We start from the raw sequence: 14,671 nt of genomic DNA, 5'->3' as shown, positions 1-14,671 counted from the left end.
TATTTCCTGTAGAAAAAGCCACTCTAACCTATCAAATCATCTGAACTACTACAGTACAGGCATTGTTAGTTATAACAATAGTTTTTACTGGTTATACCAGTAAAAACCACTCTACCAGTAAAAAGTAACAACTGATAAAACAGAAAACAGAGCAAAAGAGCTTTTCTAAAATGTTCTAAAACCTGTGAAAAGGTACTTTGAGCCAAGCCCTTACCAAGTTCTAAGTATTTCCAGCCCCTCCCAAGTATTTTGCATTGACTGAACCTAACCAGAGAAAAATAAGAATAAAATGGACGTTAAAATAATCCCAGTAAGACTCAAAAGACTCTCTGTTAACAGTCATGTGTCAGACAAGTCAATAGAAAATGTAACTGCCATTATAGTTCTTTTTGTTAGTTTTTATGGTTTAAGCCAGCACTGTCAGTCAAGCTTTATGTAAAAGATATATTCCAATTTAATTTCTAGTTGGCCAGCCCAGTAAAAAAAAGCACATAGCAACCTACCTACCTTCTCAAAAGTGCAAGCATATTCTAAAAATTTCTAAAAAACGCCAAGTAATTAACAATTTACTTACAAATCAGATGACATGAAGCCTGAAACATCATAATAAAAACAATTTCAATTAAAAAATATATATTTTTGTGTACATTTCAGTTCACAGTGAAGCTACAAAAACACAAAACCTTCACATGCAGAGTATTGAACCAAACAGAACCAAAATGTCCCTTTTTGAACCACAAAAATATCCATTAGTCATACCGATTCAAGAAAATTACTTAAATCAAAATGTATTTTCTGTACATTTTCAACCCTTTGCAGTAAAGGCTGGCATCAACAGAAACAGAGGAGCTTGCAGCAAAATATTTATAATATTAACAAATCATATTTACAAAGTTTTCACACTTTCACATAAAACAGCTTCACACTAAGGTGGAGAATATCAATATTCTACACCTTAGAAATATTGATAGCAGAATATGTGCAGAAGTCAGAACTCTGTGTTTTCTTCTTTTGCCTCTGCGATGCCTGACGGATTTCCAGGGCAGCGTAACACATATCTTCATCCTAAGAGGTCACCGTTTGTTGTTAGAAGCTCCATTTTGTTCTACTGTAATGCTATTACTGTAGTATAATATTATGTTAAAACATTCTGAAAATTACCTCATTTATTCTTGTTAGACGTCTTGTTTTAGGACGTATCTGGTCAACTTCAGGTTCTTTAGCTTTGAAAAAAAAATTCCCTTACAAAATCAAAACAATGGACTGAAAGTAGAAATGTTTTGATCCTGAGTTTCTTGATTTAAATGAACGGCATATGAATAGTAATACTTACAGTTATTAAATCTTTTCCTACATAGGTGATAAACCAGAAGCGAGGAGAAGAGTGAGGAGATGCCAGCAAAAACTGGACAAAGAGAGACTAGCAGCATCCAACATAGGTCACAGTTCTGAGGAGGTTCATGATGTTTGCTGGAACCTGAATCAAACACAAAGCTCTAATGAGTAGGTTAATTACATTTTAATCTCATAATGGAATTTAATGATTTCTTTGACCATGATCATAAAATGAATGCTATTACCAATTCTTCTGTTACAACCCATGCTACGCTTTCTTTGCAGAATGAATAGACATTTTTGAAAATTGTTACTGCTATACAATTGTGGCTTTTTCCTTTGATTTCTTGACATGGGTTGATTGATTTTGATAACTGCACTGTGCTTATGTTTTTTCCAATTGGAAACTTTTTTTCAGGGGGTTTTGTGATACTGTGATTATATGAAAAATAAATGTATACCAAATGGTGTGCATGTAAGTAGCAAGGGGTCTCTGATTTTGTAGGAATTCTTTAAGAAAATATTAAAAAACAGTATTTGACCTTTCATTCTAGATGAGCGGTTCTGGTAAACTATGATGCACAACATCTACTCAAATTACGTATTAATTAAGATCACACGAAATATCATACAAAAGAAAAACCTGACAAAAACACTTACCTATTATGATTCTTGTTGTGGCATTGCCATATGTGTAAATAAATCTGGGCACGATGAATTCTTTATCCTCCAGCCGTTGTTGTTCTGTTCCACAGTAGTAGAGGCCTTCATCAGAATCAGTGACGTTTAAAATCATAAGGTCATAGGACTCAGAGGAAAAATTCCTCACAAATTGAAAATGCGATAAGGGGTTCAGTAGGTCAGATGTGTTATTTCCCCATGAATTATATTTCAGTTTTAAAACAAGAGATGGCTGGTTCTTACGAGAACAAACCCTGTACCATACTATATATACTCCAGAGGATAATTTGCAGTCACAATAGAGGGTGATATTGTGTCCTGCATGGATTATCACTTCTGACCCAGGAATCCAATTCTGACAGGAGACCACTCCTGGAATACAAACAGAATGGTATAAGAAAATGGAAATGTGAAGCAGTTTACTTGAATTCCCATTAAATCTGGTAAACAAAAAAAAAAAAAATCCCTCAACAACAACAATAAGAATGACAATGCAGACATTGATTATTCTTAAAATGGAACCAGAAAAAAACATCTAATTTTTTTATCCAAAGAATTACCCAAGAGAACAACCACAAACACATGCAGCCCAGCCATCTGTGATGACAGTTGAGAGCTCAAAGACAACTAGTGTATATATCATGCACATGACATAGGTAAACGTTTCCATTTAAGGAAGTCAAAGCAGTGATTGGCCTGTCATGCAGAAATTTCTCTTCTGTGATACTCGTCTTGATATCTCTTTGAACTCTGGTGCATATTACAAGTTTATTAGTGTTCATTAATATCTTTAGATTGCTATTGAATTGAATCAGACGTCTGATTCAATTCAATCTTTTAAATCTCCATTAAAAACGTATTTATTTAGCCTTTTAAGTGTACTGTAACTTATGTTTTTTGCTTTGATTAATGTTTATAATGATTTAACCTTTAGCCTTTCGGCTTGTGCCTACTACTATGCCTGGTGTATTATTGGTTAGTTATCTCTCCCACCTGTCAGTATATTTTATTTTTATTTATTTTATTTTATTATTTTATTTATTTCTATTTATTATTGCTCTTAATTGGTTCTGTGAATCACTTTGCCATACCTCTGGTTTTTAAATGCGCTATATAATTAAAATTGTATTGTATTGTATTAGATTGGGTGAAACACAAAAAAAACAAACCTTAAAAAATGTGCAAAAGGGTCTGTTTTGAGCCAAACCATGATCTTTTCCTAGCCCTTTCAAGTTATTTTATTGCCTGAGTCTAACAAAACTGGAGAAAACGAAAAAGAAACCAAAAACTAATGCTATTAAGACTCAAAAATGTTTTTTTTTTATTTCACTTCTGACCTCTATCCTACCTACTAAAGTGGTATTTTGTGGTCCTTAAACCACAATGGTAATATAACAGAAGAACAAATGACTTGTATGACTGCTTAGTTTAGATAAACTTATAAATAAATCTAGTAAATAACAGAAACCTCAAGAACTCAGTTTGGTTTGTATTGATAAATTAAATCACATTGATTAGTCATACGTTCCACTCACTTAAGTGACCAACTTAAGTTTCTCCTGTTTTAGATTGAATGCACTGAGTAAACTATTTTGTTTAAATGTATGTGTGTGTGTTTCTTGGGTTGGGGTTTTGGTAAAAGGCATAATAAACACGTAATTTTCAAAACTTTAGAATTTTCTGGCAATTATTTAAAGGTTCAGGCTTTGAACGGTTAAAAGAAAGGAATTGCCAGCAAACCTAAGGTAAGAACAGCAGCACGTCTTCCTGTTTTACACATAGCATTTAGCCAGAGAGGAAACGTTTATCTGAACTATACTGAGTAAGCAGGGAAGCACATCACATTATTAAAGACCAGAATCCAACAATATCACTGAGATTTTAATAGGTTGTTCATCCTCTGGTTTATTTGTTAAAGGCAAATCCCTCAAGTCTTCATGGTGACTCTTTAGTGTCATGGCCCGCTGTCCTCACTGGGTGCCCTGCTATGGTGTTGTGTCTTCATGTTCCCCGTTTCCTCGTGTGTGTGTGTGTGTGTGTGTGTGTGTGTGTGTGTGTGGTGTTCTGGTCTCCCTGCAAGTCCGGGCCCGGAGAGTGGTGCAATCACACACCTGCAGCTGATCAGCCTAATCTCCAGAGCAGTCTTAGCAGATTGGCTGAGCACCCGTCAGCGCTGGATTGTCGTCTGAGAAACCGATCTCGGAAACAGGTGGATCGAGCTGACGCACGGGTTTTGGGAACAGAGGAAACAGAGACACCGGGCACCGTCACCAGAAGAAAATATTCTGCACTTTGTCACTCACCTCACTGTAAATAAACACACTATCTTCATTCAAAGAGTCCTGGGTGTGGGTTCTGCATCCGCATATCTGACACTTTAGTGGGCTAAATGGTTTCTAGTAACCCCGTCCCTGTTGTCTGCTTGCTGTCATTTGATGTGCTTGTGCTTTAAGGCTAAACACTCAGCAACACCGTGACCCTTTTCATGAAAATTACATTCTCTTTCAACCTTTGGAACAGAGGAGTTATCACAAACCCAAGCAAATAAATAGTATGCTGCTTTAGGAGCTTTCAAAGTTGTTGAAGAGTCAAGGCCAAATCAGCAAAAAAAACCCAAAAGCCCTTAGTTAAAACACACACAAAACACAAAAAAACATTTTAAATTTACAAGTAAGCTCCTAGCAACTCAAGGAAAAACATGACAAAAGGGTGGTGATTAAACAAAAATGCCCTGTCCCCTCTACAGGCTTTCTTTTACAAAGTTAACACAAAACAGTGAAACTGATCATTTACTGAGAAACAAGCAAAACAACAAGCTAATATTAAACCTAATATAAACAATAGCATAGCATAGACAAGCTCGCAAAAACTTATGGTGCTCTGATTGGAAACCAAAATGGCCAAAGACTGAAGTGCAGCTCATCATGTGATCTGCCATCTTTATTTTTATGCTTGCTGTGGTCCTGTGGTATTTTTCTAGGTCAGCCTGTTTGAAAAACTGTGACACTTTCTAGATGTCAGTAATGAGGTCAGTGCCCCTGCACCACAGCCCCCACCCCCACTTCCACCCCACCCTCTATTTAGTACATGAAAAGTATTACAACAAGGGAACTGACAGTTGCAATTAATATATATTACAGAAAAACATGTAATTATTTGTGCTAAGTTTCTGTAATTAATTTTACAGATCTATTAATTCCGAAACAGTTATTTCATTTCAAATTTATAATGACAAACTATCACTAATGCCTTTCCCATTCAGTCAGAAGCACTTGTTCTAGTTGTGTTCGAAAATATGATGATTGAAGGAATGATCTGTAGGTTTATGACCCTATTACAAAGATAGCTGAAAAGTTTTAGTTTTAATTAAGCAATACATCAAACAGTACAACTAGCTGAGCTGGGTTTTGAAATCCTTGGAATATCATAATATAATATAACTTTGCTTGGGTGTTCAACTGACATTTGGAGTTAATGAACTTACACTGTCCACCAGAGGGTGCTATTTCTATTGGAACAGATTTTTATTGGGACAGCCTACCACATATTTAGTATATTGTTAATATAATGTTAAAAACAATGCTTTAGTTAAAACAATATTTTTAACTAAAACAATTATTACTAATAAACAATATTTACTAATCATCAGTAATGTTAAAATGTACAATATGCTTATGCCACAAATTAGTGCAATAAAAATTATTATTCAGTGTCAAAGCTGCGGGTCTCTCAGAGACTTGTGTGTTTTTGGCACCAGTCCCTTGACGCATGTGATGCAACAATAGTGAGAAGGCTCTCGGTCATGAGCTGACTTGTTTCAACCTAGACCACAAATCTTTCCTAAACCTAAACTTTTCTGAGAATCGATGGCCACCGAACAGCTTGCGCAAATGAAAGTAAAAAAGTAAAAACAAAACTATTCAGTGTGAGAATCAAGACACAAAGATTCACAGTTGTGTGACTACTTTACCCTTTTTTCCATCTGCCTTCTTATAATGTCTTTTAAACAAGTATAAAAATCACCTATAAACATCTGGATGGTTTTGTTAAAGTTGCAACCTGTTTGCATATATAAAGCTGTTTACTATTTACTTCTTAATTCGATCATTTTAGCAGTAATAAGTGTTAAGTAAAGGCTAATTCTCTATCAGTTTGCTTGTTAGTAATTATGGCTATGTACAGTATTACCTATAATGAATTATACCAGAGGAACTTGTTCAGTCAGCAAAACAGGGTTAAGGAAGATCCTTCCTACCAGTCAAAAATGTTATACAATTGAATTTGATATACAATGGACATATGATAAAAGTAGTTGTCATTTGTTGGTAGTAATATATTTTTTGTCATCCACCCTACCCATTACAAATATTTTTACATGTCATTCAAGAACTTAAAATTTGTGGACAGAATAAAAATGTCAGCAAACATAACAAATGCAAATGTTATCTTAATCAGATAAGTGGCAAAATCATTTCTAAAGTTATTATTAAGGCATCTAGGTCGACAGCCTGTAATGGTCCTTGAGCACAAGCAGATTTGTTTTTATTTTTCTCTCTATAATTATCCCCAAAACTCCAACAGTGTCTAATTCAAACTCATTCAACCAGTCTGTTATGATGTACAGTTGTATGTAAGAGTCTCTGACACAAATAGATCCTCTGGCATTAATCGGAGATGTATTACTATACTATTCCTCATCGTCCAGATGCAAAAGACTTTAAACCGGCTCACAATAGAGAACCAGAGATATGTACTCACAGCTTAACGTTGTTATGAGTTCTGCTAAAATATTTTTCAAGAAAATAGAAACAAGCCAAGGCTATTTCCCAGACATTTTTATAAAGCTGAGCACTAAAAATGCTTTTGAATATCAAGGTTTTGTTTTAAACTTAAATAATAGTTTGCCTTTATTTGTCCTTGTCCCTGAAATCGACCTAGATCCAATTTTTTTTTTTTAACTCTACATCAGCCAGCAGAAAAATTTCAATGTGACCACTTTTTTCATGACATGCTCACAGAAGTGATAAATAATAAAATAATATCGGAATATTTAAATAGCCTTGTAAATTCTGACTGTTCTTTGACTTGATTTTCACATGATAAGATAAAATAACGGGGCAGCACGGTGGCACGGTGGTTAGCACTGTTGCCGCACAGCAAGAAGGTCCTGAGTTCAATTCCACCATCAGGCCGGGGTCTTTCTGTGTGGAGTTTGCATGTTCTCCCCGTGTTTGCGTGGGTTCCCTCCGGGTACTCTGGCTTCCTCCCACCGTCCAAAGACATGCAGTTTGAGGGGATAGGTTAATTGGATAATCGAAATTGTCACTAGGTGTGAATGTGCGAGTGAATGTGAGCGTGAATGGTTGTCTGTCCCTGTGTGTTGGCCCTGCGACAGACTGGCGACCTGTCCAGGGTGTACCCCGCCTCTCGCCCCATGACAGCTGGGATAGGCTCCAGCGCCCCCTGCGACCCTGGAAAGGATAAGCGGAAGCGAATGGATGGAAGATAAAATAACCTTTATTAGTCCCACACGTGGCAAATCTTTTGGTCATGGCAGTAAGTACAAGTTTAAGAAACACTATAGGATAGGGTAAGATAAAATACAATATTATACTATACAACAGGAATAAAATACTATATACAATAGAATAAAGTACAATACAATGCAAATAAGATTAAAAATACTGTACAAAGAGCTCTGTTGTAGTAGGAAAAAAAATGCATGATGCCATGCTGCATATATTTCCAAAAATTGAAACTTAAATTGCCACCCATCAGAGTGGTAAACAGAAATAGTGTGGCAGAACAGTCCCTGAAGAGGTTAAACTAGGCTGAAAATTTATCACAACTTAAATGCGGGGCAGGCTGAAATGAAGCTATTTATATTTCACAACCTCTTTGCAAATGCTAGTTGTGGTTGTATGTTACTGCAACTATGAGTTGACTTTCGCAACAGTGTTTGCAGTGCAAGCATTGTCAGCTTCGCAGCTTACAGCTACCCCTCTGCAACATCAAGCAAGAATCATAGACCTGCAGAAACCACAACTGCTCCCACCTCTGTAAATGTCAACAGCATGGTCAATATCTTCAGCCCCCCTTTTAGTGTATGCACTCGTACAGGACAGGAAGCGGTTTGTACAGAGTTTCATAACTGTGTGAATACTTTGACGTCAGTATAGAAAGATTTTTTTCAGTGTAACAATGTTGCATTTATCATTGTGTTTAATTAATCTAATTTAGCTATTACTTAACCACATCTTGGACAAGCTGTTGGCATAGTGATATTACAGGAGAAAACATGAAAATAAACATAATTTCTTTATTAAACTGTTATTTAAAACACATATAAAACAAAGAACTTGCTCGGTTTAATCATTAGAAGAATATTATTGTGTTACTTACTTGTCTATAGGTTAGCTTTGTACAAACAAGAGTGCCAGGGAGTACTAAGACTGCAAACTGTAGTATAGATACTGGCAGTGAAAATATATAGGATGTAAGATATGTTCCAGGCAGTTAATGTATTCCTTTAAATATAAAGATTTGGGCAGGGGTCAGGGGGAAGGTCAAGTATTTTTAATTGTAAAACAGCATTTGTTTACAATCAAAACTCAGGCTTAGTGTGTGATTCTGTACATACAATCGGTGAAGGCCTTAGAGGCTAGCCACTTTACAACAGTACAACAGCTTTAACCAAAATGAGTTTTAAAATGTCTTTGTTGTAGAGGTAAAAAACAAACAAACATGAAAACAAACAAAATAAAGGTTTATACAAGCTCCTATTTTTGTTTACCCACATGTTTTATCTGGCTAACTTTATGCAGCACATTAATATCAATATATGTTTTGTGGCTGTGCAAGTACCATCCGTGTGCTTTCTTTGACTAAGTGTGATTTCTGTGGACAAAAGCTGCAGTTCATCCTCTGTGTACTAAATCACTTTTAAGTAGATATTTGGAACTTATGTGTGTTGATGTGTGTATTTTTGTGTGTGTCGGGGAGAAAGAACAAGATAGATATGTGCATTTGTTTGTACACCTTGTCTGTGTGTAGAATACCTGAATGGATGTTTATATCCCCAATGACATACACAAGGTCAGCACTATACTGCACAAAGCAGCTGCAAGTATGACTTCAAATGCCAGTTTTGAAGCTCATATTCCCTCTAAATGTCACTAGATGGCGATGTGGCTATTTATTGACACCATTAAAGACAAAGTGCCTGTTTAGTACATCTATTATGTTGACTCACTGTGCTCATCTCTTTTTAGCCCTGTGCAGTGTTATTTGCAGCTCTGTAACCACTGCTTTGTAGGATATTAATTGTTTCTGAATGAAAATTAGTTATGGGGTGGAAAAAAGTACAAGATTATTGTGGTGAATACATAAAATAGAAACGTTCACTTTATTAGGGTAACAAAAAAGAAGGCTTAATTCAAGTGTTCATGTTTAAGTTTGTTTTGGTTTTATGCTTTTTTAATCTGTTGAAATACGAATAATATCATTTGTTCAGTTACAGACAGGACACTGTTATCACATTATCTCTAATGAAGGTGGTTTGAAGTTTTGACTTACAGGGCTCTAAAGTAGGAAGAATAATAGCAACTCCTCGCAATTCAGCATAATCAGCATCACTAGCTTTGGCTTTAGAAATTCACATAGACTTGAATTGATCAGCTGTACTCAAATCTTTGAAACAGTTTTCATCAAAAAAGGAGAAAAGAATTGAACAAATAATTGCACTGATGACATCAGTGCAATTAAACCTGATTGACAGTGAGGGTGCCATAATAAGCACTAGCATGAATGCAATAAAATTAACTCTGAAAAAGTTACAAGATGACTAAGACAGATAGACATATGGCCAAAACATTCAAATGTAACTTAATGTTCTGTTTTTTCTACATTCAGTCAAAAGTAGATATAATATATAAATAAACATTGTACACCACCAGACATATCTATAATGCACTTTCATGTCTTCACCCATCAATGAATCAGTGAAAAAAAACACACCAATGTTCGTCATCTGCATGTTACAAGAATTCACATTACATTTCAACAGCAGCTTCGTCAATGAAAATAGTCATATAATTTAAAGGCAAATTGTGCCAAATATTGAATTATTAAATATTCACAGTTTGCAATATTAGAAGCATATTTACTCATTTTCCTCTCCGTGAATCGCTACCTTATCGTGGTGGAGGGGTTTGTGTGTCACAGGGATCCCAGGGGCTATGTTGTCTGGGGGCTTTTGCCCCCTGGTAGGGTCTCCCATGGCAAATTGGTCCTGGGTGAGGGACCAGACAAAGAGCGATTCAGAAGACCCGTATGAAAAGAACATCGAGGAACAGTTTACCCTGCCCGGGATAGGTTACGGGGCCCCGCCCTGGAGCCAGGCCCGGGAGGGTGCCCGAGGGCGGCGTCTGGTGGCCGGGCCTTAGTCCATGGGGCCCGGCCGGGCACAGCCCGAAGAGGAGACATGGGCCCATCCTCCCGCAGGCCCACCACCCGCAGGGAGGCGCCATAGGGTCGGGTGCAATGTGTGTCGGGCGGCGGCCAGGAGCGGAGGCCCTGGCGGACCGATCCCGGCTGCCAAGACTGGCAATAGGGACATGGAATGTCACCTCTCTGGTGGGGAAGGAGCCTGAGTTAGTGCGTGAGGTTGAGAAGTACCGGCTAGATATAGTCGGGCTCACCTCACGCATGGCTTGGGCTCTGGAACTAGTCTCCTGGAGAGGGGCTGGACTCTGTCTCAGTCTGGAGTTGCCCCTGGTGAGAGGCGGCGGGCTGGGGTGGGTATTCTAATATCCCCGGCTTGCTGCCGGTACGCTGGGGTTTTTCCCGGTGGATGAGAGGGTTTGTTCCCTGCGCCTCAGGGTCAGGGAACGGGTCCTGACTGTCATCTGCGCTTATGCGCCGAGTGGCAGTTCAGAGTACCCAGCCTTCTTAGAGTCCCTGGGGGTGCTGGAAGGTGCCCCACCTGGAGACTCTGTTGTCCTACTGGGAGACTTCAATGCTCACGTGGGTAACGACAGCGAGACCTGAGGGGCGTGATTGGGAGGAACGGCCTCCTGATCTGAACCCGAGTGGTGTTTTGTTATTGGACTTCTGTGCAAATCACAGTTTGGCCATAACGAACACCTTGTTCAAACATAAGAGTGTCCATAAGTGCACGTGGCACCAGGATGCTCTAGGCCGCAGGTCGATGATCGATTTTGTAATCGTATCACCAGACCTGCGACCATATGTTCTGGACACTCGGGTAAAGAGAGGGGCTGAGCTGTCAACTGATCACCACCTGGTGGTGAGTTGGATCAGGTGGCGGGGAGGACGCTGGACAGACCCGGTGCACCTAAACGCTGTGGTGAGGGTGTGCTGGGAACGTCTAGCAGAGGCCCCAGCCCGCGAGATCTTCAACGCACACCTCCGGCAGAGCTTCAACAACATTCCGAGGGAGACTGGGGACATTGAGTCCGAATGGACCATGTTCAGCGTCTCCATTGCCGGGCTGCTGCATTGAGCTGCGGCCGCAAGGTGGTTGGTGCCTGCCGTGGTGGTAATCCCCAACCAAATGGTGGACACCAGAGGTGAAGGGAGCCACCAGGCTGAAGAAGGAGTCCTATCGGGCTTGGTTAGCCTGTGGGACTCCAGAGGCAGCTGACAGGTATCGACAGGCCAAGCGGAATGCGGCTCAGGCAGTGGCTGAAGCAAAAACTCGGGTGTGGGAGGAGTTCGGAGAGCCATGGAAAAAGACTTTCGGACTGCCTCGAAGAGATTCTGGCAAACCGTCAGGCGCGCTCAGGAGGGGAAAGCGGTGCTCTACCTGCACTGTGTATAGTGCTGGCGGTGCGCTGCTGACGTCGACTGAGAAAATTGTCAGACGGTGGAAGGAATACTGAGGACCTCCTTAATCCCACTGACACGTCTTCCGAGGAGGAAGCAGAGTCTGGGGATGAGGGAATGACCCGCCAATTTCTGGGGTCGAGGTCACTGAGGCAGTTAAACAACTCCTCGGTGGCAGAGCCCCTGGTGTTGATGAGGTCCGCCCGAGTTCCTGAAGGCTCTGGACGTTGTAGGGCTGTCCTGGTTGACACGCCTGCAATGTTGCGTGGAGATCAGGGGCAGTACCCCTGGACTGGCAGACCGGGGGGTGGTCCCCATCTTTAAGAAGGGAGACCGGAGGGTGTGTTCCAACTATAGGGGATCACACTCCTCAGCCTCCCCGGAAAGTCTATGCCAGGGTGCTGGAAAGGAGAGTTCGTCCGTTAGTCGAACCTCGGATACAGGAGGAACAATGCGGTTTTCGTCCTGGTCGCGAACACTGGACCAGCTCTTTATCCTCTCGAGGATACTTGAGGGTGCATGGGAGTTTGCCCAACCAGTCTACATGTGTTTTGTGGACTTGGAGAAGGCATTCGACCGTGTCCCTCGGGTGTCCTGTGGGAGGTGTTATGGAGTATGGGGTGTCTGGCCCACTGTTACGGGCCATTCGATCCCTATACAACCGTTGCAAGAGTTTGGTTCGCATTGCCGGCAATAAGTCGGACTTGTTTCCGTGGGTGATGGGCTCCGCCAGGGCTGCCCTTTGTCACCGATTCTGTTCATAATTTTATGGACAGGATTTCTAGGCGCAGCCAAGTGGCGGAGGGCTTTCACTTGGTGGCCTCAGAATCTCATCTCTGCTTTTTGCGGATGATGTGGTTCTGATGGCTTCATCGGTGGGGGCCTCCAGCTCGCACTGGAACGGTTCGCAGCCGAGTGTGAAGCAGCGGGAATGAGGATCAGCACCTCCAAATCTGAGGCCATGGTTCTCAGCCGGAAAAGGGTGGAGTGCCCACTCCGGGTCGGGGATGAGTTCCTGCCCCAAGTGGAGGAGTTCAAGTATCTTGGGGTCTTGTTCGCGAGTGATGGGAGAAGGGAGCCGGAGATCGACAGACGGATTGGTGCTGCGGCTGCAGTGATGCGGACGCTGCACCGGTCCGTCGTGGTGAAGAGGGAGCTGAGTGTAAAAGCGAAGCTCTCAATTTACCGGTCGATCTCGTCCCGACCCCTCACCTATGGCCACGAGCTGTGGGTAGTGACCGAAAGAACGAGATCGCGGGTACAAGCGGCAGAAATGAGCTTCCTCCGAAGGGTGGCTGGCCTCTCCCTTAGAGATAGGGTGAGAAGTTCGCCATCCGGGAGGGGCTCAGAGTAGAGCCGCTGCTCCTCCACATCGAAAGGAGCCAGTTGAGGTGGTTCGGGCATCTGACAAGGATGCCCCTGGGCGCCTCCCGGTGAGGTGTTCGGGCATGTCCCACCGGGAGGAGGCCCAGGGCAGACCCAGGACGCGCTGGAGAGATTATATCTCTCGGCTGGCCTGGGAACGCCTTGGTGTTCCCCCGGATGAGCTGGAGGAGGTGGCTGGGGAGAGGGAGGTCTGGGCTTCTCTGCTTAGGCTGCTGCCCCCGCGACCCGACTTCGGATAAAGCGGATGAGGATGGATGGATGGATGGATGGATGGATTTACTCATTTTTGTTACCACAGATAACATTTACTGATTTTTCTTTCTTCTCTCCCTGAGCTGTTTCACCCTCATATCTGTTCTGTACTGTTCTACCAAATCCATGAAAACTGACGTAACCATGGCTACAAGACATAGTCAGGCCAGTCAAAATGGGAGTCCTTGTTTCTAAACTTTACTATTTAAGACATATAATGTTCAAATTAATTTGAAATGTTCAATGGATAAGTGCTACCATGACAACAAAAGCTGTACTATTACACTAAATCACATTTCTGCACATGTGGAATTCCATTTTCAAAATGTTACCTGTTATCTTTTCCTTGCACGCTACCATCTGTGTATACAAACATGACCCAACAAGTTATTTTTTTCTTCTATAAACAAATGGATTCAGAATAACCACCGCTGTTCTTTCTTACCATCCAAAAAATTGAAACAAAACATGCAGATGGGCAACATCACCCACACTTTTGTTTTCATCATCAGATTTTGTCCAGTAAGTTATGGATAAATGCTGTTAATTGGTCACTTACTGTTGTTTTCTGTTTGCTTCGTTTTAGCTGAATCAAACAACTGTGTTCCTTTAATCTGACATGCAGTTACATCTTTACTCTCAAGGTCTGTTCAAAGATACAAGACGCATGTTGCATCTTTGAACAATTGCTTTCTAATTAGTTCAGAACTTACTTTTTAACTTTAACTGACCTGACTTTGCGCTGTCCTCTTTCTCTTGCCATCTTATATAAAACTCTGGATCACAGATAGTTTATCTTGAAAAATTTAGCAGCTTTTCCTAATTATTTTGATCATTAAACACCACAATTCATCAAAGCATTAATCCATAATAAGATACATGGTCTCAAATTATACGGCATGTAAATCCATTATTATTAGGCAGCTGCATAACAGCATTTCTTTCCTACCCCTATATCAATTGAAGAAAAAAAGGGATGGTATATCAGGCAACATTATTATGAATTATATTTACAATTATTCAAGTTTATGCAAAAGCTGGCACCTATTAGATGAATAAACAACACCTTTAAGTAGTTGACTGCACAGTTTGTGAGGCTGCAGTGAGGCTACCCAGGAATGAAAGTACTGTAGAAATTGCTAGAGAAAATATGAGTCAGCCGCAAAACATC

At 40.6% G+C, this 14,671-nt stretch overlaps 1 protein-coding gene across 1 annotated transcript; it reads right to left on the bottom strand.

Annotated features, from left to right (window-relative positions):
* LOC120440727 lies at positions 1 to 2,624 on the bottom strand. The gene is made up of 5 exons (XM_039613905.1): positions 2,577 to 2,624; positions 1,996 to 2,388; positions 1,334 to 1,477; positions 1,162 to 1,223; positions 1 to 1,065 (listed from the first exon to the last, which is right to left on the bottom strand). Exons 1-5 carry the CDS (start codon positions 2,611 to 2,613, stop codon positions 949 to 951), a joined length of 753 nt encoding a protein of 250 aa, XP_039469839.1. The 5' UTR covers positions 2,614 to 2,624; the 3' UTR covers positions 1 to 948.
* Between the last annotated feature and the right edge of the window lie 12,047 nt (positions 2,625 to 14,671).

Source organism: Oreochromis aureus, linkage group 6 (genome assembly GCF_013358895.1).
Source record: "Oreochromis aureus strain Israel breed Guangdong linkage group 6, ZZ_aureus, whole genome shotgun sequence".
NCBI classification, from domain to species: Eukaryota; Metazoa; Chordata; class Actinopteri; order Cichliformes; family Cichlidae; genus Oreochromis; species Oreochromis aureus.
The sequence above is the reverse complement of the archived record's forward strand: the minus strand, read 5'-3'. Positions and strand labels throughout refer to the sequence as shown.